At 43.4% G+C, this 24,484-nt stretch overlaps 1 protein-coding gene across 1 annotated transcript in view; it reads left to right on the forward strand.

Annotated features, from left to right (window-relative positions):
* The window catches only part of arid1b (AT-rich interactive domain 1B), a 182,545-nt gene that overhangs the window by 141,995 nt on the left and 16,066 nt on the right, over nucleotides 1-24,484 (forward strand). The window contains exons 8-13 of the mRNA XM_061082983.1: nucleotides 403-582; nucleotides 11,142-11,454; nucleotides 18,870-18,967; nucleotides 21,505-21,608; nucleotides 23,327-23,527; nucleotides 24,101-24,316. Of these exons, the coding sequence (XP_060938966.1) occupies nucleotides 403-582; nucleotides 11,142-11,454; nucleotides 18,870-18,967; nucleotides 21,505-21,608; nucleotides 23,327-23,527; nucleotides 24,101-24,316 (1,112 nt within the window). The remainder of the gene's footprint in view (nucleotides 1-402; nucleotides 583-11,141; nucleotides 11,455-18,869; nucleotides 18,968-21,504; nucleotides 21,609-23,326; nucleotides 23,528-24,100; nucleotides 24,317-24,484) is intronic.

Raw genomic sequence — 24,484 nt, forward strand, 5'->3', positions numbered from 1 at the left:
GACACACACATACACTTGTTTTTTGCAGCAACATACACTTTTCCGGGCAGATGTGCACCTGTGCTTTTGCCAGTGATAAAGCTCACTACATCTCTTTGGGTGGGATTATTTCTGCTCAAAAATCATTTTACATGCTAATACCTGCTCCATGTTACTCATGGGTTTGTATCTATGAATAATAGGAGCCAGTCCTAAGAAGAAATATCAGAGCTTTTGGAAGGAAGGGTCTCTTTACTGTAGGAAATAGAATATCTACCCTAATGTCCTGGTCTGCCACAGACTGATCACACATTGATGACATCCATCACTGATTTCACTCAGCAGCTATATTCACTGGTGAACCTCTCTCTTGGATTTTAGCTAAGTGTGGATGTTGTTTTTTGTGTCTATCTGTCGATTCAGGATTCATGTCCAACATGCAGAGGAACCAGGCCGGCTCCCAGTTTGCTTCTCCTCAGTCCGGACCCTCTATGTCCCCACACTCTTCACCTGGGGGCCCATTGTATCCTGGAATGGTTCCCTACTCCCAGATCGGCCCCACAGTCCATTACGGACCTCAAGGATCCCAGTATGGACATCAAGGTTGGAGCCTTTTTGCCTAAATGAGCTTTTAAATCATATTGTAGATTGTTTTGTTTGGCTGGATAACACTTTCTAAAGGTTTCTGGTAGCCTGGCAGATTGATTAATCCAAAAATTCAAGCCCAAAGGTCCCCTGTATGTCTCTGATAGGCCAGTGGCTCTATTTCCTCATATTAAAGTTCTGGGCACAAGAAAAGGTAATCCAGGTAAATTCATCTGCATGTCTTTGCAAAATATTTCAGATAATGTGCAGATTTGGTGATGCAGGGACTATTCTCTGCTGCTGCGCTGGCAAGTTTAGTGCCGACAAGACAGGTACATGATAGTTCATGATAGTTCTACGAGCTGAAACCTTTTGCACTGAGGCAACGCAAAACTAGATCTGCTGTTGAATCGAAAACACATATTTGTTCCATTGACTTCTGTCTCATAATTGACCGCAAAACATTCCCTTTTTCAAACTAGTTAATACAGGGTTGTTTGATGCTTCTAATAAGATACAATAGGTGCCACCACATTGAACTCCGTGGCAACAAATGTGCTTGTTGAAGTTCACTAAGGTGGAAACTTTGAGATATTGCTTTGTATTGTGTTTGCTGAAAGGTTAGCTGAGAGCAATATGATTTCCACATATGAAAAACATTCATAGGCATTTAGAAAAAGCCTATTATATCCACAATTTTTGCTAAATGAAAAGTTCATCGTCCTTCGGATTTTCGCTGGCCCCAATAGTAATTCTGAAAGATGAGCAACAGCTCCAGTTGCAGCAACACAATTTACGGCACCACAGCAAACATTTAGACATTTATTACTATAACCTTTGAATGCTTCAACCAACTTTGGGGATAATGGGGGTCGCATGTCTTTGGCACGTTTATTGAGGGGTTCAGAGGCTGAAAAGCTCTGGAACCTCTTGCTTAAAGTATCTGATTCAACAATCTCCTAGAAGAAAGAAAGCCAAGAAAGACCATTCAAAACCAAAAGTGAGTGAATTTGACCCCCAACAATCCGCTGACTTTATGTTTTCATTAGGGCTGGGCAACGATTAAAAGTTTTAATCGCGATTAATCGCATGAGTTCCCTGATTAATCACGATTAATCGCATTTGTATACGCAAAATCAAATAATGAATTAAAAAGTAGTGTATAGCGCAATTTTATTTTCAATGTTCTGCCATATGAACGAAAGTGCCATAACATTTGTTGTGCAAACACTTTTAACATCAGCATTTAATACAGTAGCAGTTAAATAAAATATTCAGTGTAAATCTCAACTTAACAATGTTATCAAAGCAAATACAAAATCTAACGTAGTCTGCCGAAGCCTCGCTCCGCTCGCTGTTTCGTTGAGTGATTTGCTGATATCAACTGTGTGTTTTGCATTCAGGTGATATTTTAGACTGGAAGTACTCCGGTGATAAGAAAATTCCCCCTGGCAGTGGCTACAATTACTTTGGTTCTGTCGACTCCGCCGTCTGGAAGAACTTTAAAATGAAAATGGCCATGTAAAATCCAATCCATGGTTGTTTATCCGCCAATGATTTTCTTTTTTCCGGTTCCGCAGCAGTCAGCAACAGACTTTCACAAAATAAAAGCCTGACTTTCACAATAAAACAATAAATAATCAAACCTGAGTTAATGCGAGATAAAATAATTGTCTGAGTTAAATAAGTGATGAGTTAACTCGATTAAAACGAGTTAACTTGCCCAGCCCTAATTTTCATATTAATATTTAATCAGATAAACCAATAACTGGGCCTGTATTGACATCCTTTGTTGACTTTTACCTTTACACCAGATCTGTGGAGCAGGTTTTGCTTGATGTAATATTGGAGTGATGAATACCTTGTGTATCATTCATTCAGACGTGTTATAGAGAAGTTTGGCCTCGGATGGGAAAGCCACATTTGTCTTTGTTATGACGGATGTTGGCCCCAATTCCACAGTCACATTGGACCTTGACACAACGGTGTCACTGGTTTCAAAGAGATTTTGCTAATGAGAAATACAAAAGACTCATTTTAAAAGACATATCCAACTTCTGTATCTGTCTCTAAGTCCGTCACTCTTTTTACAACTCATGCACGCACACACAGATACAGTCGTCTCTCATCCCGTGTGGTGGATCACTGGGTCTCACAGCGGGCATCAAAAACCGGGCGTCTAAGGGTGCATCTCTCAGAATATTTATAAGAAACTTGAACCCTGGACAGACCTCTTGATTCCTCTCATGATTTGATTATGAGTTAGCTCCAGACTCAAGAGGGAGACTGACACTTTGTCAGGTTATCCACTGAATGATGATAATGTCCAGTCCTGTAAATGGGCTCAATCTCTTAATATTAGGATCTCAGAAAAAGGACAATAAAGGGGTTTTTCATAGTTCATCTCTAACTCCTCAGACATGGTTCCTTTAAATACATGAAGACTTTTGAATACTCAGTGCAGTGTTTGTACAAGGATATAAAGGCAGTTGCCCAAATATCCCCTAATCTTAAATCCAGGACAAACCATCAAAGTCATCTTTATTATGCAAGATGAGACAAAACACAACGGATTCTAAACATCCGTCACTGTGACAGCTAGTTGAATTTAAGACCTCTAGTGAGATTGATAAGATTCTCATATTACCTCATACAGAGCCACAACATGCAAAGATTAACCAGACTATATCCAGGTAGTTTTCTAGATTTTCAGCCCAGCCAACCTCATTCAAACAGTCACTAGAGTTGTTCCAAATATTGTTAACTAAGTGAATCTCTATTGCGTTAAAACCTTCAGTGGAGTCAATGTATCTATGTTCTTAAATAATCATTGTGAAAACGCCCTCCAGACAATGTTCACCACAGTGTGTAGGCCTTTTCGATCAACCTTTTGTTAAATCAGTCACATCAACCATCAATCGGTCACAGATTTCAGCAAATTTGGAGGAGAAAAAAAGTTTGGATCGTTCTCTATAATTAAGCAGTCTTTGCTCACTTGTTTTTCTCCAACATTTTCTTCAGGCCATCCAATAAACATTGACATCTGCTGTTGTACTTTGTTTTCCTGCCATTGGCAACACACCAGATGAAACATTATGGTATTTTTTGGTAAATGTGTGTTTTAATGTGTCACCTTGATAAATACGCCCATCCATGCAAGAGCTTTCCCAAAACTGCGGCCTCTCCCTCGCATTCATTAATGTTGATTAATAGCCCTAATGCATTTGGTATTTGGTCTCCCTTCTCCGCCCACTCTTATCTCTTAATGTGACTTTGGCTGGGCTGACAGCCCAGTAAGCTGAGGGAAAAAAAGCAGGAATAAAGTAAGCAGGGAGTGACAGCGAGGGGGACGAGCCTGGAAGAGGCTCTGGAGGCAGATGAGCGTGAAATCTCACTCAGATGACAGGAAGGATGTTCCCATCGGAAACAGAAAGAACAGCACAGGCCGGCTGTCTTCTCATCACACACACATATATAGTACATATACAGTACATATAAGTTATGTATGTATAATCTCATTCAAGTTTTATACATATGCAACTTTCTTGCATTTTTCCTACATTTAGATATTCAGACAACAGCACAGGGAAAATATAAACTGGCACTTGTGTGTCTGCATGGATTTCTCTTTTCCTTCTTTCATCTCCCATTGACAACACTTATATTCATCTCTAATTTAACTTAACCCCATCCTTTTCAACCTTTAGAAGACATTTAGAGAAAAAGAAATACATGTTTAGAAATCCATTCATGAGTATAAGGATAATTAGATGCCAAAACATAGCACACCACACCAATAATTCTATGAAATATGATTTTTTTGAAGTTATTAAATCTCAAAATTCAAGGGATAAATAGAATCACTTTTTTTTTACCAGGAATGTGTATACAGTGCTGTACTTGCCATCGACCTAGTTTTCAGTACAGGAAACCATTCATATGGTCTAGAGGTCAGATCTTTGGCCCCAGCTCTTCGAGGGCCTGTCAGAAGCCGGTTTTCGACTGAACAGGACAGACAGCTGCTGGTCATTGCTCTTAATGACAGCTCCATCTGCTTGCCTTCCCTCTTCCTAGCACACTAACAAATTAGCCACATTAGCCGACAAGGAACTCACTCCCAAGTCCATGAACTCAGGCACTCTGTTTTTCTTGGCGTTGTCTCAGGCCTCACACGTGTGTGTGTGTCTGTGTGTGTGTGAGTAAAAACAAATAAAACTGTCTGATGCTGCAGCTCTTTTACTCTTTTATTAGGGCCAGATTAGCCTCATTTCAACAGTTATCGTTACAAATGAGACTGCATCCGGATATGGTGCTTCTCCAAACAATACTGAAATATGTTGTAGTTATTTCCATACACATTGGAGTAGATAAGACTGCTTCCGATACTGTAGCCAAAGTTTTTGGGGTTTGTTTGTTTTAGATTAATGTACACTTGAACCGTGCCAACATTTTTCGCTTGTGATGTTTTCTCACTGTCTGAATAAGAGCTCTTACAGTGATTGGACTTCCCAGTATTTCCCCCCAAAATATTTAAGCCGCTAAATGTTTAAGGCTGTGCTTTGAAAGCCGAGTTTATCTTAAGTGAAACTGATCTTGTACAGTGTCTTGATATCAGGCCTGTCCTCAGAACTCCAACAGCTGTTTTCAAGACATGCACTGAATGAACGTGATGCGGAGCCACCGTGTTGAAAGTAGTGGACGTAAGACAGACAGAGGAGGAGGAGGAGGATATCATGCCATTACAGGAAAGAGATTTAGAGACTGTTTCGGCTCTGCTCTCTCTCCCACCCATCGCACAGTCCCCCAGAGGGGTTAAGCACTCCGCTGGTAATGACCATGCTTCAGACAGCACTTTTAGGTCTTGGTGCCTTGCCGCAGCCGACGTGTAATTCGGGCCAGAAAAAAAAAAAACATGACTCAAGAGCCGGTGTCTGGGGGAAGGAGGGAAGGAATGGAGTTTTTTATGTTGGACATTGACAGTGTGTGGAGCTCGGCAGCCCCCAAGGCAGAGCCTGGCTCTGCCTAGGCTCAGACACCCTGCCGGGGAAGGTGCTGAGGTGGCTGAGAGAGGATGTGGGGGCCTCAGGCAAGCAGCGATGCGGGGAAAAAATGTCCTAGTAAGTCATGTCTACTGCAGAATTTTACTGGGATTTAGAAACTGTACACAGCCAAAGGACCTTTACTGACATTACTGACAGACTTGATTCCAAACAGGTGCTTAGAAACTTTTTAAATTAAGTTTTAAGTAAAATAATGTTTTACTTAATATATATGACACATCAAGTTCTGTTAGAAGGAAAACATTGAGGAGATTGGTATTGATACATAGCAGCCATGGTTTAGAATGTTGACTGAAATCAATTAGGTAATCAAAGTCAACTTTATTGTCAATCCTGCCATATGTAGAGGACACGGACGGGATTGAAATGCTGTTTCTCTCTGATCCCGGGTGTAAACGTATAAATATACAGAACATACAAGTATGCAAAAACAGAAGATATAATTACGCAACATAATAAAGTACTCAAAACATAGTACACAGTACGACATAGTATGCAGTCATAAGGCACACGTTGGATAGGATAGGAGTAGTTGTTAACTTTTTCCAATAAGAAATTGACCAGTCAATTAATCATGGGAGTATTTTTCTGACCCTTGTCAATGTTCAGTGACAGGACGTTTAGAGAAATCACTGATTGTCGTCTGCATTTCTTGTCCTCCCTGTTGTCGCTTCTCTCCGTTTACTTTCCTCCTGTAGATGGTAAAGCATGGTGCTGGGATGTTTTTGTACTCTAGGGCAGCCTTACACATACTGCAGCTGACGGTGACGATGTGGCCACGTTTCCTTCCAGCTCTTGCAGCATGTCTGTTGCTTTAGCACCCACACTGCAGTGTTAAAATCAGACATGAAAACTATGAATTGTCATTAACAACACTCCCCCTGCTTCTTATTTGCTGTAGATGCCACAGCTACTGCTTCAATACTGTGCCAAACCCAATGCTGAATGACTTGTCTATGATGATACAGTGTCGACTTTTGGTTTTAATAGTCAACTGTCTGTGAAACCCTTATTGTGGAACAGAAGTAACAGTTTTTTTCTCCTTGTTGACACACTACACCCCCAGGGTTTCCCCCAGAAAACTTGCTAAGCCTGGTGGTAGGGCTGCTAGAAGGCACCCGAGGGGGGGGGGGGTTGTTGAGTCGGATTTTGAGCTGGACACCATTGTTTCTTATACTCTAAACATGTTGCACTTTGTTTAATATGCACACCTAACTTTTTTATTTTGATAAGGGGTTAAATAGAAACTTTGATATCTTTTTGAGTTGCACTGCTGACTTAACTTATAAGCCCTCTTTTTTATTTATTTTTATCACGTTGGAGTTGCTAGTTTAAACCTACAGTTTTGCACTTTAATATTTGAGCCTTTGTTTACATTTTGTTTTGTGCTGCATTATATGGTGACATACAGTTTGTTGTTATCAAAATAAAATTAACTGAATTGAAATGGTCAATTTGATTTTTTGGAGGAAAATTAATCGTTTAGATTAATCGACGAATCGATAAAATAGTCGTCAGATTAATTGATAGAAAAATAGTCGTTAGTGGCAGCCCTACTTAATATTAAAAAAAATTCAAGTTTGCTGTGAACATAGCAGTCAGGCCTCTTATTTCAGAAACAATGAACCGTAACAGTTTGGTTACCAATAAAAGATAAGCGTACTACTTCTTTGCTTTCAGCCAGCTACTCAAACAGACAAGCAACAAAATAACAAACAAACAAAATACACAGGCAAGTGTCGGCCTACTTTGAAACAAATTAAACACAGAACTTTGTAGGGCTATTTGAGTCCTCCTCATATTTGTGGAAAATGTATGAGAAGTACCCTATTTTTAAATAAATAAAACCAAATAGCTGCAGCCTAATCGTGTAACGGACTAGGTTTATGTTTATGTTCGGTTTTGACTTATGTTCAGTAAAACACTGTGTTGAAGGAGCGTTCTGATGTCTGAGGGTCAGTGAAGGCAACGTATGTTCAGTAAAACACTGTGTTGAAGGAGCGTTCTGATGTCCGAGGGTCAGTGAAGGCGTCTGGGTGGGACATGTGACTGTTTGGACCAATAGGATGGTTGCTTGGGGATCGGGGCTCAATGAGGAAGTGAAGTGTTGTTGATGTGCGCGAGTGACGGACTTTTTTTTTTTTTTTTTAAATAAAAAAAACATGCGACGCTTAGCCTGGCGGGGGGGGGAGTAAGGCCTGGCGGCCCGCCAGGCCTATACAGCACTGGGGGAAACCCTGACCCCTACAATCTTCCCCTAACCCGAACCCCTACCACATCCACAGAAAAAGTAACAGATACAAAAAATGCTGTTATTCATTTGTTTTATTTGTGTATGTCCGCACACGGACATGGACACCCTGCCTGCGCTTCTGTCCTTGGGAGCTCAAGCAGGCAGCCATGTAATCTGCGTTCCACTCCTTATTGATGGAGTTCACAGATCCGGAGGCTGCGTCGCTGTACCCTTATACCTTACTCCACCGTAGCCGGGAAAATGACTGCCGCGGCTGTTAGCATTGGACGGTCCACTCTGCTGAGGAAGCAGTAGACGGTAATCTGCTCGGTCACACTCCAGCTCTCCCGCGGGAATGCAGGGATTAAACCTGCCGTACGATATATAGCGTTTGCCGAATGCGTGACCGTGCCGGGAATTTCCATGAAATTGTGAGCGAAGCACCATGAGCTCTCCTTCTCCTCCCCTCCATTGCGCTATAAATACCGCCAAGACTCCCCAAAGGCACCTAGCGCCTTAGAATCAGTCAGGAAACCAAGACTGACCCACAAGGACGCGAAGATGGGACAAATAAGAAATTACATCCTCCATGTCCTCCTTTGCTTTTGTCCCTCCTTGATTGGTTTCCAGAGAAAGATGAGAAGCGTTCTTACTTACACTGTGTTTTTTCTAAGAGTTAACACAATAGAGAAAATAAATCATGAATAAAGTTGGGTTGATGCCACCACCTGTTCACAACTCATACTCTGTTATAAGAATTCATATTATCAATTCAGCTCTGTAAATCGTGGTATCCTTATGTTTTTTTTATTAAATAAAAAACAATACGTCATGCAATGGATTCTGCCAATATGAGGCCTGGATCAGCACCTTTAGTATAATTTAATATATGCAATTGTATCTTATCTTATCTATAGTCATCTGCATTTTGTCTTTGACCTCTGCAGTGATCCAGTGTCTAATGTAATCTGAATGGCTCTTTCACAGCTTTAGAAACCATGAATGACACATTTAATTTCTGTCAGTCACTTTTAAAAGCGGGTTAGTGCGCTATCTGTCCTTGAAGAAGTGCTCTGGCGCAGCACCAATCCTTCAGGAAGTGAATCAGTCTTGTCAGGACAGAGCGGGACTCTCACAGGAAAGCTTAGCATTAACCCAGTCCCACAGCTACTCTGTCTTTCCTTTGTCAGCCAAGGCAAATGCAGCCCACTACTAGAACATTTCGAATTGTAGTGTATCCTCACTGATAAGTTCTCTCAGTGCTGCGTCTCTTAATGATACTTTATTGAACACAATTCTTTTGGATTTGGCTTCTCATCTGCTCCCCCAGTACAGCCGAAACCAGTCACATGGAACCTTCCAGACTCTCACTCCCACTTGTTGGAACTTTTGGCCGGTCTGCTGAAGACAGGGGGAAACATGCAGACTGTCCAAATGGGACTTTGTGATATAAACAACTCCCAGGGAGGTGTGCTGGAGCCTCAGTCTGTCACAAGAGCCAAAAATCACAAAGTGTCCACCCAGGCCACTGAGAATGTTTGGCAGGCAGCCATGACATGGGGGCTCAGCAGCTGTCCAAAGAGGGTTGAGAGGGGTCATTGACTCTGGGGCCTCGTTCATCTGCAGCAAACTGTCCATGCAGCACGATCGAGGAAGGAGGCTGCAAGCCACCGCTCCCCGGATTCTCCACAGCGCTGTACGCCCAAGAAACATGGAAATGTACATTTCACTGGTTGCGACGACGTAATATTTATGCATTTACTAAGACAAGCAGATGGACACGCACACCATACGTATCCTCCTGTGTTCGTTAGCAGACACCCTTTCTTTCTGAACGCTTCCCTGTTATAGCCCCAAAACCCTTGACAGGTGTCAGCCTTACTCAGCTCACCGCCTCACCAAAGCCTGCCCAGAAATAATCCTCTTCTTCTCTTCCCATCTCCCACAGTAGATTTCATCACAATTTCTGGACAAATTCAACCGGAGCTGCTGACTTTTATGGGAAAGACTTTTATTTTTGATTCAATATAAATCCTATCTCGGGGGTTGAGGGGCAGGAGTTTGTCTCCCCCCCCCCCCCCCCCTCCCATTCTTCTGTCTGCCTGTCTTCCTGTCTTCTTTCCGCCACCGCCCTGAGCCGCTTCCTCCTGCGCTCTCCCTCTGTCGGACTCGCAGGCTTATGTCATGTGGAAAGTGTCTTCACCGAAGCAGCTCGAGGACACTGAGAAGCCATTTCCATTTTTCGGAATCCCATCCCACCCCCACCCGGTGCGGAATATTGTCATTCAACTTTCCCTCGTTTCAGCGTGCGGAAAAGCCTTCAGGTTTTAAAGGGACTTGATCCCCTTTTCCAGACAAATTCTCAGAGGATTATGCAGTGAGGCCCAACTAAAGCACCCTTAATCAAATCAAAATAAATAGCCCCCTTCACAATGGAGGATGCCACATTTTCCATTTCTATTTTGCAGGGGATTTGTCCCAGGGAGGGAATATCACAGTGGAAAAGGCCCAGTGCCTGCAGAGGCAATACAATGTGATGGGCTCTTTGTGTGGATGTGTGGATGTGTGGTGCACTTACACGTACAGTAGGTGTGTTTAAGGTGAACATGTTGTTTTTGATAGCATGGTGATTCTCTCTCAGCTCTTATTACAGTTGGTGTTGGAGGCGAGCCGGGCTTTTGGAGCCAAAATGAAGGGGTTTAAGTGTGCCTTAGGAAAGCTCCTGGCATCGGGGCCTGGTGGCACTCCGGGCCAGCAAGAAAGCATTTACTGCAGATTAGAGCTCCTCTCAAGTGTTTCACAAAGTCGGCCTTAAGCTTGGCAATTGTTCCCAGGGCCATCCAGCAATCTGCAATGTCACCAGATCACAGCCCATATAGTTTTTCTTCCTGTGTCCACGGGAGGTTGTAGAGGTGGTGAATCAGAATTTACTTCAGCACTTTGCATTCCTCATTCCTCATCTGTCAGCGCATTATTTTCCTGATGGATGAAATTGTTGTATGTGTCACTGTTGTAGGTATAAGTGTATCCGCTGACACACACTTGATAAACACTCCATTTCCCTCAAATGAAATGATTCATGGCACCAATCTGCAACTACAGTATTTCACAGCAGCCACTTTCTGTCATTCTTGCAACCAATCGATCAAATTCATGTGGGAGGTAAAATGTTTCAAGTGACAACATCCCATGTTTTACCTTTTCACTGACACTGTTTGCGCAATACTGACATGTTCAATGATTTTAAGTATTTGTCAGCTTATTCGTTGGTTGTCTTTTTCCAGGTAACTACCCCCGTCCCTCTAACTACAGCGGGACGGCCAGTGCCAGCTACAGCGGCCCCGGCCCCAACAGCCTGGGTATGAATGCTACCAGCCCTATGCACGGCCAGGGTCCCGGCCAGCCCATACCTGTGGGACGCAGCCACGGCCCGAGCAACCAGAATAGGGTTTATCCGCCAATGGCTCCCAGCTCTCCCAGCATGCCTCAGCAAGCTGGGCCAGGGATGGGTCCTCCGTCTTTGGGTAGCTCTAACCGCAAGGTTCAGGAGACAGGAGCCGCTGTGGTGCTGGGATCTGCCAACTCAACACACAACAGGTAAGAGCACAGCAATGACAGGAGGTCTGATTCATGTAAGAAATATTGTTTTTTTAGATATAATTTCTGTAATTGGTTTAAATGGCTTTTTATCTCTGTGTATAGTTTTGTATGAATAATTGTTCGAGCACCTAATTGGTCCTAGAAGTTATCTTGAATGAAGAACTGTTTAACAGTGCCATTCCAATGGAAATGGCCTAAATTATTTTGTGGGACTGAGGCTTTTTTTTACTTCACCTAGTAAAAGTGGTAGGCTAAAATTAGGGGACAGCAAGCATCTCGTTCTGATATCACTTACTATCTGCTGCAGGTTGTCTCTGAGGACGTGCACTCAAAAGCACCACAGAGAGTTTCTGTGCCACAGAGTTAGTCTCTTTTTTTCCTCCTTTTTCAAAGTCTTTTCAGATGTGCTGGCGTGAGTCGGTTCTCAGGGGTTCCACACTTCTATGAGCCATTTGCAGAACTATCCCTATTTTCACACATCTCATAAAGTGCCCGACATTTTGATAGCTCTCACTACACACCAAGTGCAGTTTGTTGCAGAAAGAGAGATATTGGCTTGTGAGTAGACTGTATGGGTTGAATACTGTCAAAACATAAAAAAGAAGAAAAAGAGAACCACAGGTTTAACAGTGAACACACCAGAGATGGAGGTGACACCAAGCACCTCAACACAAATACAGAGCCCTTTGATGCTATAAAGGTATATGAGTTAAGAGATATTATTTTTCCATCAGGGTTGGAGCTTTGAATATGTGAGTCTTTGTAGCGTTGGAGGCTGGGGCCGTTGTGGGATTGTGTGGGCAGTAAACTTTTGCTGAACCCTACCGGGGGGAGCTTGTGGAAACACGGTCGCCTTCAGAGAGGGAGGGTGGCTTTCTGCGCTTCCTCCAATCAGTGTGCGGTTTTCGATGATGATGCATCGTGGGAGCAGGCTGAGGTGGCAGATTAACATGTGTCAATGTTCATTTCTGATGATGCATGAGTCAGACTGTGAGCCAGTGATGATGTTACAGATGAAGTTTCTCTTTTTATCGTGGGGGGTTCTTGTTGATTGCTGAAGGCGGCCCTCGTATGTAAGGTCCCCGGCACAGATGCAGCTGACCCCACCCACCTCCAACCACTGGCCTGCACCCCACCCTCACCCCACCCGTCCACAACCTTCACCTCCACTCAGATCTCATCACCCATGCATCCTGTCATCCTCACACTCACAGCACCATAGGTAGGTCTGCCACCCTCATGATGCATGTTTGTATCTTTAACACCAGCTGTTTATAAGTGAACATGTTTGTGTGAATGTTTCAGGCTCAGCAGAACTGAAAGTGAACATGATATCTCTCATGCGCTCCCCTCTGCGAGCAAAACAAGAAGAGTCATCGCTGTTGTCGTCGTAATTGCCATCATCACCTTCATCATCATCGCTGCAGTCATTATCATCTTCGGCATGCGTTAGTCACTGTAATGGCAACCACAAAATAGCACATACACCTTCCTGTGTGCTTTGTGTCTACATTTTTCGCGGAGGGGCGGCTGACAGTATACGTGATTAATTAAGGTGCATCTTGGGGGGGCGGCGCTGCTATTAAGAGATGGCTGCGCTGTCAATAAGAAGTGGCACGACACGATCCTCACTGCTGGGACCAATCAGACCGCCTGTCAGTCTCCACTCACAGTCACCATGACGCCAGAGGTGTCACTCTCACCGTGGTGCCGCTGGAGGAGGAGACTTTCTCTGCTTGTTTAATTTCTCGAAAATGTGTATTTTTGTGTCTTCATCTATTTCTCCATCTTTACATTGATTCACTGTCGACTGTGAAAGTGTCTGTGGGTTCCTGGTCTCTGCTGTGTTTAGGATCATCAGTGTTGATCACATTTCACATTTCATTTCATAAAGCAGCTTTTTATTTATTACTTTCTACTGGAAGTCTCTCTTGTCTTTCTCTCTTCAGTATTGGTTGCAGTTGCTGTTAATATGAGCCATTAGGGGGGTTGTTTTGTAGTTTGGTGTAGAAAGAAGTGGTGGGGTTAAACTGACACTCCACACAGGGGGTGGGGTTAACTCCCTTTTAGTGGACAACTCCACACACTTAGTGGCTGAATAAATTGTTATAGGTGAACGTGAAGAAGCTTTCCAATAAAAACAGGCTTATAACTTAATAATAGCAACCCAGTTCAGTTCGTCTTGTAACATTGTGCATGTTAACTTCCAGGCTGCTCCTGTCTCTATTCAAAGTATAACATTCACTGGAGTAAAAACCTAGCAGACGCTGGATATTCAGATCAGCAGAAGACTAATATATGACTAGAAGGTATATAAAAAAAGAAAAGTCTGCCAGCTGGCTGACAATATTGGTTTCACTAATCTGAACCAAACTTCTGCCTTCTTCTTTATTCAGGATATTGATAATAGCATATTTTACAAATGGAAGATTTGACAAAGTATTTTTTACTAGTTTAAACAGAAAAAAAGAGCCAAAATGTTTTGTTGCAATGAACACTTTTGCAGAAAACTCCAGTTTCTTTGCTGCTTGTCTCACCCTCACTGTTATTCTTGTCTGCTGTCGCTCATTTTACCTCTTTCATCCCTTCCCCTTCTGCTTCTGTTCTCTCTCCTCCCACCTGTTTCACTCTTTTTTACCAACTCTCCCAACTGTATCGCCCTCTCCGTCGCTGTGCAGCTCTGTTATCCTACCCAGACTGTTTTATCTCCCTCTGTCTTTCTTCCTCCCAATTTGCTTTTTGTTCTCCGCTGTCTCCAGCACAGCCTTGTTATGTTTTTCTTCCTCAGATCCCACTTTAGAACATCTGAGGGAGATCAGGAGAAAATTGGCCTACGAAAAACCTGCAGTTAAAGGCTCCACTACCCCGTTTGCTCTCCAGATCTCAGCGCAACATTCTGAAACATTCAGACCTAGTTCCTCCCTGTCTGCGAAACAAGTTGTTAGTCGTAGCACATGTCTAGTTTTCGCCCTTTGATGCATCAACCCTGTGTGAACTGCCACGGACGCCCACTCACGACCTTCTAAATCAGTGGCTAGCAGGCTGCTCACTCCTTCTCTCCCTCTTTTTTCTTCAACACCTCCCTTCTCTTCTTTCCCCACCAATAATCCCTCTAAATTTCCACCTCTAATCCCCCATATCCATCCTCCCCTGACTCACACACACCCTCACACACTTGTAGACACACTTCGGCTTCATTACCCTGAGTGAAAAGAATGCCGAATGAACAGAGGAGGGCCACTTCTCGTATCCCATGGCTGCAGGCGAGGGTCCTGATTAAATCTTCATAAAGTGAGGCGTGAGTGTGTTTTCCCTCAAGCCCTCTCAGAGTTTCTCCTCCGCCAACCAACTGAAATCCGAAACAAATGTTTCGCTTTTATTTGGTAATCAGTTTGATTGGTGGTTGAGGGGAAACAGTGTTGACCTTCAGAGTTTTGGAATCTGGGAAAATAATCCAGTCACTCTACTCAAAGTTAAAGCAGAAGGATCATTTGGAAATCTAGGAATTTATGCTTCTTCTTCTGGTTTACTTCTGAAAAAGTAAAACATCAATATGTTACTTGTTTGTGCACTTTTACCTTATTTCACAAATTCTGGTCGATCTGAAAATGAGGTTAATCTGTTTCGTGTCAGCTTGTTGACATGTTGGGGACACACTATAGGCTGCCAGTTGCCAGGATGACGAGCTGCAGCGTATGAATTTTGACATGTTCAAATAAAACACACAATGTCAGGCCTGTCAGTGTGGAGGAGGGACAAGTTTGTTTTGGGGAAAGGTGTGGTAGAAAATATGTTACGGGCTTGGGGATTGATGTTGGGGAATTTGGGGGAAAGAGGAGAGAACAGAAAGTATTAAAAGGTATAAGCTTTTCTTGGCAGCAGCTTCTGAGGACAGAATTGGCTTTTCGAATGACTTTCCAGCGCTGCCGGCGACACTCTACAAAAAGTTCCTGGAGCTATAGGAACGGGCGCTGTCGAAAAAATAAGCACTTAGTGGAAGAAGCGCAAAGCTCAGAGAAAGAAAAAAAAGAGCCGTAAATCAAAGGGAAATTGAGGAGAGAAAAATGTTGGAAGAGGGAAGAAGAGAGGAGAGTGCTCCCAGGCAAATCCTTGCCAAATAATTCATTTCTGACCTCCTTAGTAAGTAAATTTGCTAAATAAATAAGAGCAGCGCTTGAATGTCAAGAACGGAGGATGCTGCCTGTGGCGCTTTGTCGCTCGCAGTCTTGGCAGTGCTGCGGAGCGCTCTGCTTTCATTAGATGGGCAAAATAAATGGCTTCTCCTCCATCCATCCTGAGCTGTTTGATGTTTGAGAAGGAGGGGAGTGAGAAGAGTAGCTTTTCTCTGGATTTAATATGTTAAAAGCTGTCCTTTTATTTTTTTGTGGAGGACTTATTCTGGTCTCCCCTCTGTCTGTGCATGTGTTTGTCTGTGTGCTGAGTTGAGTCAGGAGTTTGGAGGAGCTATGAGCCCAAGCTGCCCTGAGAACAGATTGGGTACATATATAATTCATGGCCTCCAGCCGATCCACTCCATCCTTCCATCCAGCAGCCTCTCTCTTTTTCCCTCACTTTCTTCTCCACAATCTTACCCACACACACACACACACACACACACACACACAGCCGAGGGATCGATAGGGAGGGCCGCTCAGCCATCACACACTCCTGCAGTCCCAGCACTTCTGCTGTCTCGTCCAGTTAGCAGCGCTGGGAGGCATCGGCGCGGCCTGTCACCGCGAATGAAGGACAAAGACGCTGCCACTTCTAGAGAGACACCGTCAGCTGGTTGGCTGGCACCTCGTAACCATGGCGTCCCCTTGGCAACAGCACACACCCTGCGCATGAACACAAGGACACACTCATACACACACACGCGCACACACACACACACACTCTGCCCACGGTGTGATAGTGGCCTTCTCTGATGCCCTTCACACATGTGGACTGAATAACAAGAGGAGAGAGATGGTTGTGTGTGTGTGCGTGTGTGTGTGTTTAGGATTAGGGAATAAAACAAGGGTGTGTATGAACAATAGTTTTCTTTTTGAAGTGTGTGACTACAGTGTGTTTAATTAATGCATTTCCAAGGTGTGCGATGATGGCTTTTCTGCTTTTCATTATATATGTCGTGTCTGTCTGTCTGTCTCTCTGTCTGTGTATGTAATGCTGTGTCAAAATTCTGTAACTTTTCAAGAAAACTCGGGTGAGAGTTTTCCAGCCCCCACTTTCTCCTCAAGCCACACCGAGACAGCAAACTGAAAGAAACCTGGCCTGATGTTGTTTGGGTAGTTTGTGCGTGTGCGTGCGTGTGTGTGTGTGTGTGTGTGTGTGTGTGTGTGTTGTCAGCTTATTCTCATGGAACAGCGATTACCTAGCTCTGGGGCTCTGAGCTGAAACTACCCCCACCCCCAGCCGGTCCGCCAGGGACCCATGCAAACCCTACTCTGGCTTCTCAGGCCCTATAGTTTCCCTCCCTCTATGTTTCTGTCCATTCTTCCAAGGCCTCCACTCCCTCTGTTTCCATCCCTCCTCGTCTTTCCCTCGCTTTCTCTCTCTCCTTCCCTTCACTCACTCTTTCTCTCCCTCTCTGCTGCAACAGGATGTTTTTTTCTTCCCCAGCACAAAGGTGCCTGAGAGCAAGATGAATGTGCTGTGCCGTTTTTTTTTTTTTTCTTCCCCTGATAGCGGCACATGCATATATTAAGTGTGATTAAACGCTGTGCAGTGCCTCCATCAAGTGCTTTCTAATGGGCTTTTTTATGACATGAATTAGTCATAATGGGAGAGTGCCACAGTCGAAAACCTCCAACCACTGTTGTTGTTGTTGATTTGGATGTTTCACTATTCACACGAGAGCTTGTGCTTATATTCCTAAAGGTGGGTGAGGGGTGTTTTTACATTATGGATGGATAAATGAGCTCCACAGGCATGTGGCATCTCTAAACTTATTTTTCCTTGCCGGCTTATCGTTTCTGTCTTTTTGTGTGGCGTTTGCATGCAGAACACATTTCTGCTCGCGAGAGAATGTGCAGCGATTACAAGGTAAATTTATTTCTGTGTCTTGACTCACTCAGAGCTTTTTAGGGAACATGTAGGCAGCAAATGAAGGAGTCTATACTTTCCCTCATTATAGGGAAATGGGGCCAGATAAGTGTGGATTTGGTGCGAGCTTGTTTCCTTGCCATGGAGCTCCCCTGTGCACCTCGGCCCCCATAGAGGGATTACATATGTATCATCAGCCGTGCTCTATGACTAATTACATCTGTGAGATGAGATTATGGGAAGGTTTACCAAGCCGATCCCTCCTCTTAGGCTATGTGTATCGGTTCCAACATGAGGTATTATAATTTGTGTCTTTGAGTGTGTGAACGAGAGAAAGGTGCCAGTTAGGAGGGAATTGACTGACATAAATCCGCATAGTATTTTTCTTTTCATCCACATAAAACTGTGCTGCAATTTGTGCCAGATACTCTTCCATCCTTCCTTCCTTCCAGCTCTCATTCCATCCTTTCCTTCCTTTACATTCACCCTTACTCCTATTTGACGTCCTCAGCTGTCGTCCTCAGCTGTCGTCCTCATTTCCTCTCCTCTCCTCTTTTCATCCTGCTGTCTCAGGCTTCCACCTGCTTTCACTTATTCTCTTGATCTTTTAGGCCTCTCTTTCTCCCTCTGTTCATCTCTGTGTCTTTTCTCTCCATCTGTCTCCCCTCTTTTTTATGTGGTTGTCCAGGAAATAATCTTGAGTCAGCAGGAGATAGACCAAATTGTTCCCAACATGGTGTTCCCTTTCAGCCTCCATGTCACAGGCTTTGGCCTGCATGGCATGCAACGATAGACTCTGCCTTCAATCACACACTCACACACACACACACACACACACACACGAATGGCTAGCATTCAGCAGGTTGCAGATAAGCCCCTCTGATGTCACTTGCATCACCATGTGATGAGCTGCCTGAGAGAGAGGGGGGAGGCTGAGGGAGAGAGATTGAGCGGGATTGATTTCTCCTGTCACCATGGTAACAAATAACATGATCCTCTCCAAAAGCACACCTTAATTAGTTAAATTATGACTTGTGGGAGCAGGAGAGGGAGGCAGGGGGGGGGGGGGGGAGTGGGGGAGGGAAGGGCAGATTCGTGGAAGGGGAGAGAAAAGAAGGGAGGATAGATGAGTTTTTTGTTTTTTTCTAATGCTGCACGAAATCATCAATCTTTTGGAAGAGCTGTTTGCTGTATGTTGCTTTTCATTGTGACTTTCAGATACACACGCCATACGGTTTTGACTTCTGTTCTTCTGCAGTGTTCCTTGTTACACACTTATGTCTCAACAGCCTGCCATCACATTATGGAACTAAACATAAATCATCTCTTCCATATCCACTTCCCTCTTTCTCCTCTCTGTGTGGTAGGCAAGGCAGCTATCCAGGCCCCGGCATCAGCCAGGCAAGCACTATGGCCACCACCGTCCCCTACAGCCAGCCAGCAAGCAACAACAGCTCAGCTATGGGTAACGCACAAGGTCCAGCCTACATGCCGCCTTCAGGTTTTTAGCGCATGCCAACTCCCTTTCATGGCTTTTATTGTGCAAGGGTATATTTCTTTTGAAATATGCAAATTGGGCACAGTTAATACAATATAAATCTGTAACGCTGACAACAGCTGTGGTCCCAAATGCAGACTATAAACGAGGAAAGTTCCAATAAATTGTCTGATCCAAAAAACACAAAGGCTGAAAGGAAGAAAAACACTGCTTGATCCTAAACTCATAAAGATCACATCAGGAACACTGAGAGGGGAAGATGTACTGGCAATAGGAAGGGGAAACATGGGGATTAAACACATGAGTAAACAAGACGGAGGTGAAACTAATAAGGGAAGGGAAATAAGACAAAGACAGAGAGTAAAGTGAGAAGTACACACATGGAAAAACACTCAAAGTGCAATCACGGCTATTCTGTCAAGACAAATTAGCCCCTGGGTCCACAGCCAATATTTTGGGGCTTCCAGTGTCGACAGCGGATATCCAGGGGAAGACAAACTGTGTGTTCACATGCTCCTCGGAAGTTCCAATTTCCTGAGTTGTGAAGTCGCTTGCAGACTTGCCAAGTTTTTGTTCCGAGTTGAGATGACGTTCATATGCATTTTCCCTATTGGGAATACATTTTTCAGATTATTGCAATATTTAAACACATACAATCCATCTTCAGTTCTCCGTACACTGTTTACAGACTGACTAGTTTTTTTTATAAGACCTGTCAAACATTTCTCCACACAAAACACAAACAGTGGTACTTTTTGTAGGTGTTAAAATGAATGAAAGCTGTTTCATCCCATTCCATGTGTTCCGTCACTTGGTCAACCTAAAAACAGCAACAAGATGGTTTCTGACCTGAAATCTTGTCCCTCACCTACAGATTCTGCATATTGACATGAACAACCTGTTTATAGAGGTTACCAAGATACAGGAAGATTATAAGTCCGTGACATAAAAGGTCCATACAAAAGAAATTTTTTTTATTTTTATAAGATCCATAACAGAAACACAATTCCAAACAAATAATCACAAGTTCACAAAATAAGACACTAGGACACAATCAAGACAATGGCCAAAGAAATTTCACAATTGGAAGCGCTTGAATATTTGGAAAGCACACACCAGACAATGGAGAAATGGAGGTTAAATTATTTCCGTTTAACTTGACCCCATAGATAGAAGCTGTCAGCCTCCTACAGCCACATCAACAGCTATGTATAAACAGAGGCTGTGACTGAGTAAATGTCGATTTTGAATAGAGAAGATCCTGTTGAATAAGCAATCACGGTCCTCCGGGTTCATTTTAGACAGTATAATGGTATATTGAATATATAGCAAAAGCAGCTCCAAATAATTTCCATTCAGAGACAGAGAAACAGAGAGGGGGGGCAGATGTCAGTGAAAGGGCAAGAAATGAAGAGTTCTCTCTGACACCAGTTACTTTCTCGGTGCTGTTACTTTGTCTGTAGTGCTGGCGCTCCAGTGAGCAAAGATGAATGTGGTGCATAGCTCTTTCTCTCAGCCCTTCACCTTGTTGCTTGTTGCTAAATGCACCTCGGAGTAGCACAAAAAGTAGTTACAAAAATGAAATGCACCTTTTATTTAAAACCAAATATCCGAATGCGTGACATTGGGAAAACTTCAAAGAAATTAGAACGCCAAGGTTCCTCCTAACTCATCTGGTTTGCCCCTGGGCACGGGTAAAAAGCCATTAATTGTCCCACTGTGCAGCAGCACAAGGGAGGAATAAAGAGGAGAGCCTTGTATCCAAGGACCCCCTTCTTTCTGTTCATGAGAAATATGCAGCCTGGCTCTATTAAAATTATTCTTAAAGATCTTAACTCTTCTTGAATTAGAAACCTCATGAAGGCACACAAACGTCTTTGAAAACAGAAGCAAGTCTCCCTGTCAGCCAGCGTCTCTTGAATGCTAACCTTCCCATTCTGTCGCCACTTTTGAATATGTGCGAACATGTATGATTTCTCCCAAGCCAAGGATGTGCAGCCAGCGAGAAGAGAGCACTGGCTTGCTTTTTTAGTGTAGGTCTTATCTCATTCTCTTTCTCTGTCTTTCCTTAAGCAGCAGTCTTTTCATATGTCCCTTTCAGTATCTTCCCTTTGCAGGCTCTAGACGGGCCTTGAGAAGAACCGAAAGAAAGAATGTAATATTTCAGCTGCAGAAAGACATTCAACCATTTCACAATGTCTGACTTTGTCTATGACATTATACGAACCATTATCCAGTAGCCTTCACTGCACACAAAGAAGGCACCGCTCATTTAAAAGAATGTTGAGAACATGTTGAATCGACCATACTGTGAAAACATGCAAAGTTGGTCCCTTCGTTCCACTGTGGTGAAAGAACACCTATTGTGAATTTGTTTTTAACTAAAAATATTTGGTTTATATGAGATAGTTTTGTTACAGCGAAATAGTTAAATTGCATGTTAGCATTTGTGAAAAGTTTAGTACAATCATCTCCTTGTAACTGTTTACTCATTCTTGGTGAAGGAGCCTTGGCGATGTCAGGAGACGGAATGATGAGCCCGGATGGGAAACCCAAAGCGGACGTGAAAGATGACACAGGTCCCGTCAACGAGCCTCACAAACCAAAGGTTTGACCTCCTCCCTCTTACCCTCTCTTTGTGTTCTTTCTTTCTTTTTTTCTCCTCATCCCCTAATGAAGCAGACCAAATCTGATCAGCATTTGCTGCCTCAGCACAGTGGGCTGATCTCTGTTGTTTTCCCACCATATTTAATGATCACATATTTAATTTACCATTCCTAATGTTTCATCTCTTTGTTTTTGCCCCAAGCTCTCTCTCTACTCGTTGATGTCTTGGCAGCCCAAGTTGTAAAAAAATAAAAGAGAGAAAGAGAGGGCTCGGCATCCGCAGTACACATGTACATACACACATTTAAACACAACACCGAAATGCTGTGCATACACACACACAAACACACACAGGCACATGAACATAAACACAGAAAGCTGCACTCTGGCCTTTCCACTTCCTCACAAACACTACTTTCTCAGTGTCTCAACACGCACACACACACACACACACACACGTACGTCTCAATTCACAATGCTGACTTCTCATTTTGCCCCACAATTGCTGCTCGGCTTGGCTCAGCTCAGCAACAACAGAACTCTGCTCTTTGCTCTTTTTTACTCCCTCCCCTTGTCTTTGTTTAACAACCTCTCTCCAACATAGACACACACATGCACGCGCACAAACACACACACACACACGCTTACACCTCCATCACATCCACTACACGTCGTTTCACTCCAAATCCCTGTCTTTTCTTTTGCTGATTAGGGTAGTAGGGCCTTTTGAATTATTTAAGGCAGTCAGAGCAGCCAGAAAGACCCCCAGTGCTCCCAAAAGAGATGATCTGTCTGCCAAGAGAGAGGGAGAGATGGAGAGAGAGAGTTGGGGGGGGGGGGGGGTTAGAGACAGGGAGAGGGAGGGAAAGATAAGGTTTTGCTGACATGAGCATTCTGTACACAGACCAGAAGCTCTTGTCAGGCTGTCTCAGTCTCTTTCACTCTCACACACACACACACTGTTTGCATCAACTGTGTTGCAATACTGCTTTGCATTTTCAACGTTAAAATGTAACTTAAAGCTGTAATATGGAACAATTCTTAATTATAATGGTATATATTTTGTTGACTCATGTTCTGACATTACTCAAAATGTTCCAAACAATGTTAAAACCCAGAGAAATCAGGTAGATTTTCATTTACAATGGTGGAGACAACAACAGCTCCCATGATCCCAAGCTCCTTCGTAATCAAACTAGGTTTAATTATTGTTTTGATTTCGAAACCCAGCGTGGCCCAAATTACAAATTGTCATTTAAACATAGTAAATTGCTTAATGATGCTTATATCTCGCACTTCAAGATGTGAGCAGGTTCACACGAGTTGTTTATAACTTTATACAAGGATATTAAAAGTGTTTAAAGCCATGCTTTTTTAAGCTGGTTTTATAAAATGATGTTCTCAAATAGTGAAAAAAATTGTGCAGATGTCAAAATCTTAACATGGAAATACTCAACATTGGAACCTCCTCAAATATCTAATTAAATACTTGAATATTTGATGTAGTTTCCATAAACAGTCCTATGACCAGACACACACACACACACAAGTTATTTGAGGTTGCTGTCTCAGTACTGAACACAACATTGTGTCAAACTGATACTGAGGAAGTGGATGAAGAAACTGAACAGAGAATAAGGTTTTTGTCCAAAGATAATTAAAGTCCTTGGCTCTCTTCTTCTCTGTCTCTCTCTCTCCGTCTATCTCTCTCTTCACCAGCTACAGGACGGCTACAGCAACAACAACAGCAGCAGCAGCAGCAGCTCCCAGCAGTGTGTGTCCCAGCCAGCGACACCAGGAGGCGCCTTGCCCGTGCCCTCCCCCCTCTCACCCAGCCCGGCCAGCTTGTCCTCCTACCACGGGGACGACAGCGACAGCATCAGCAGCCCACCATGGCCACTCAAGACCCCTTCTAGCCCCGTAAGAACGAGACCGAGACACTGTTGGTTGGATGTGTGACAAAAGATCTGGATTTACATTGATATTTAGACACAAAGACCAAACCAAGGACAATAACCACTTAGTTTGATGAATTTGTGTGTGACTAGAGGATTATTGTGTAATTACTTGATCAAAAGCTAGTTGTTAGACCACACAACTCTTTAGAAACCTGGGCTGAAGCCAGAGGTTGTTAGTGGGATGAAACTATGTCCACCAGTTCAAACGTGAGGATATGAATGTGCAGTAAATTAACTTATAATAAAAAACAGTGGAAGACTGTGGAAAATGATCTAAAGAAGTGTATATTTTTGCTTGGTCACTCAATCCACAGCATCCTACATCAGAATGTGTAAATATAGAATGAAGCAATAGGATACAGCAAAGAAAACTAATAACCGTATAATAGACTATATATATATAGAATACAGTGTGTGTGAATGCATCTAATCAGCACATGTAAACTTATGTAATTGTTACATCTTGTGCTTACATTACAACATTTTTTCATCAAAGTTTTTCTCCTTTCCTTATTTCCTCTCTGTCCCTTCTTAGAAAGCCAACCCTACCGCCTCCTCCCTCAGTGGGCAGCGAATCTCGCGCCTTTTTGAGCTGGGGGTGGAGCCAGAGAGGCGGGGCTGGGTGGAACGATACCTGACCTTCATGGAGGAGCGGGGCACGGCCGTCTCCCAGCTGCCCGCTGTGGGAAAGAAGCCTGTGGACCTGTGGAAGCTCTACTTGGCTGTCCGTGAGATAGGAGGCCTCGCCATGGTAACGTATAGGCGACGTGCTTAAAGATGATGGAGATAACAGATATGAATTTAAGTGTTTTTAGCTGAACATAAAGTCACATTCAATAAAGTCCTTCCACCCAAATCATTTGCATTTGCTACTCAGTATTCTACAGCATATGCACTCCGGCAGCATGGCATATGGCGA

Source organism: Limanda limanda, chromosome 12 (assembly GCF_963576545.1).
Source record: "Limanda limanda chromosome 12, fLimLim1.1, whole genome shotgun sequence".
In the NCBI taxonomy this organism is placed as follows: Eukaryota; Metazoa; Chordata; class Actinopteri; order Pleuronectiformes; family Pleuronectidae; genus Limanda; species Limanda limanda.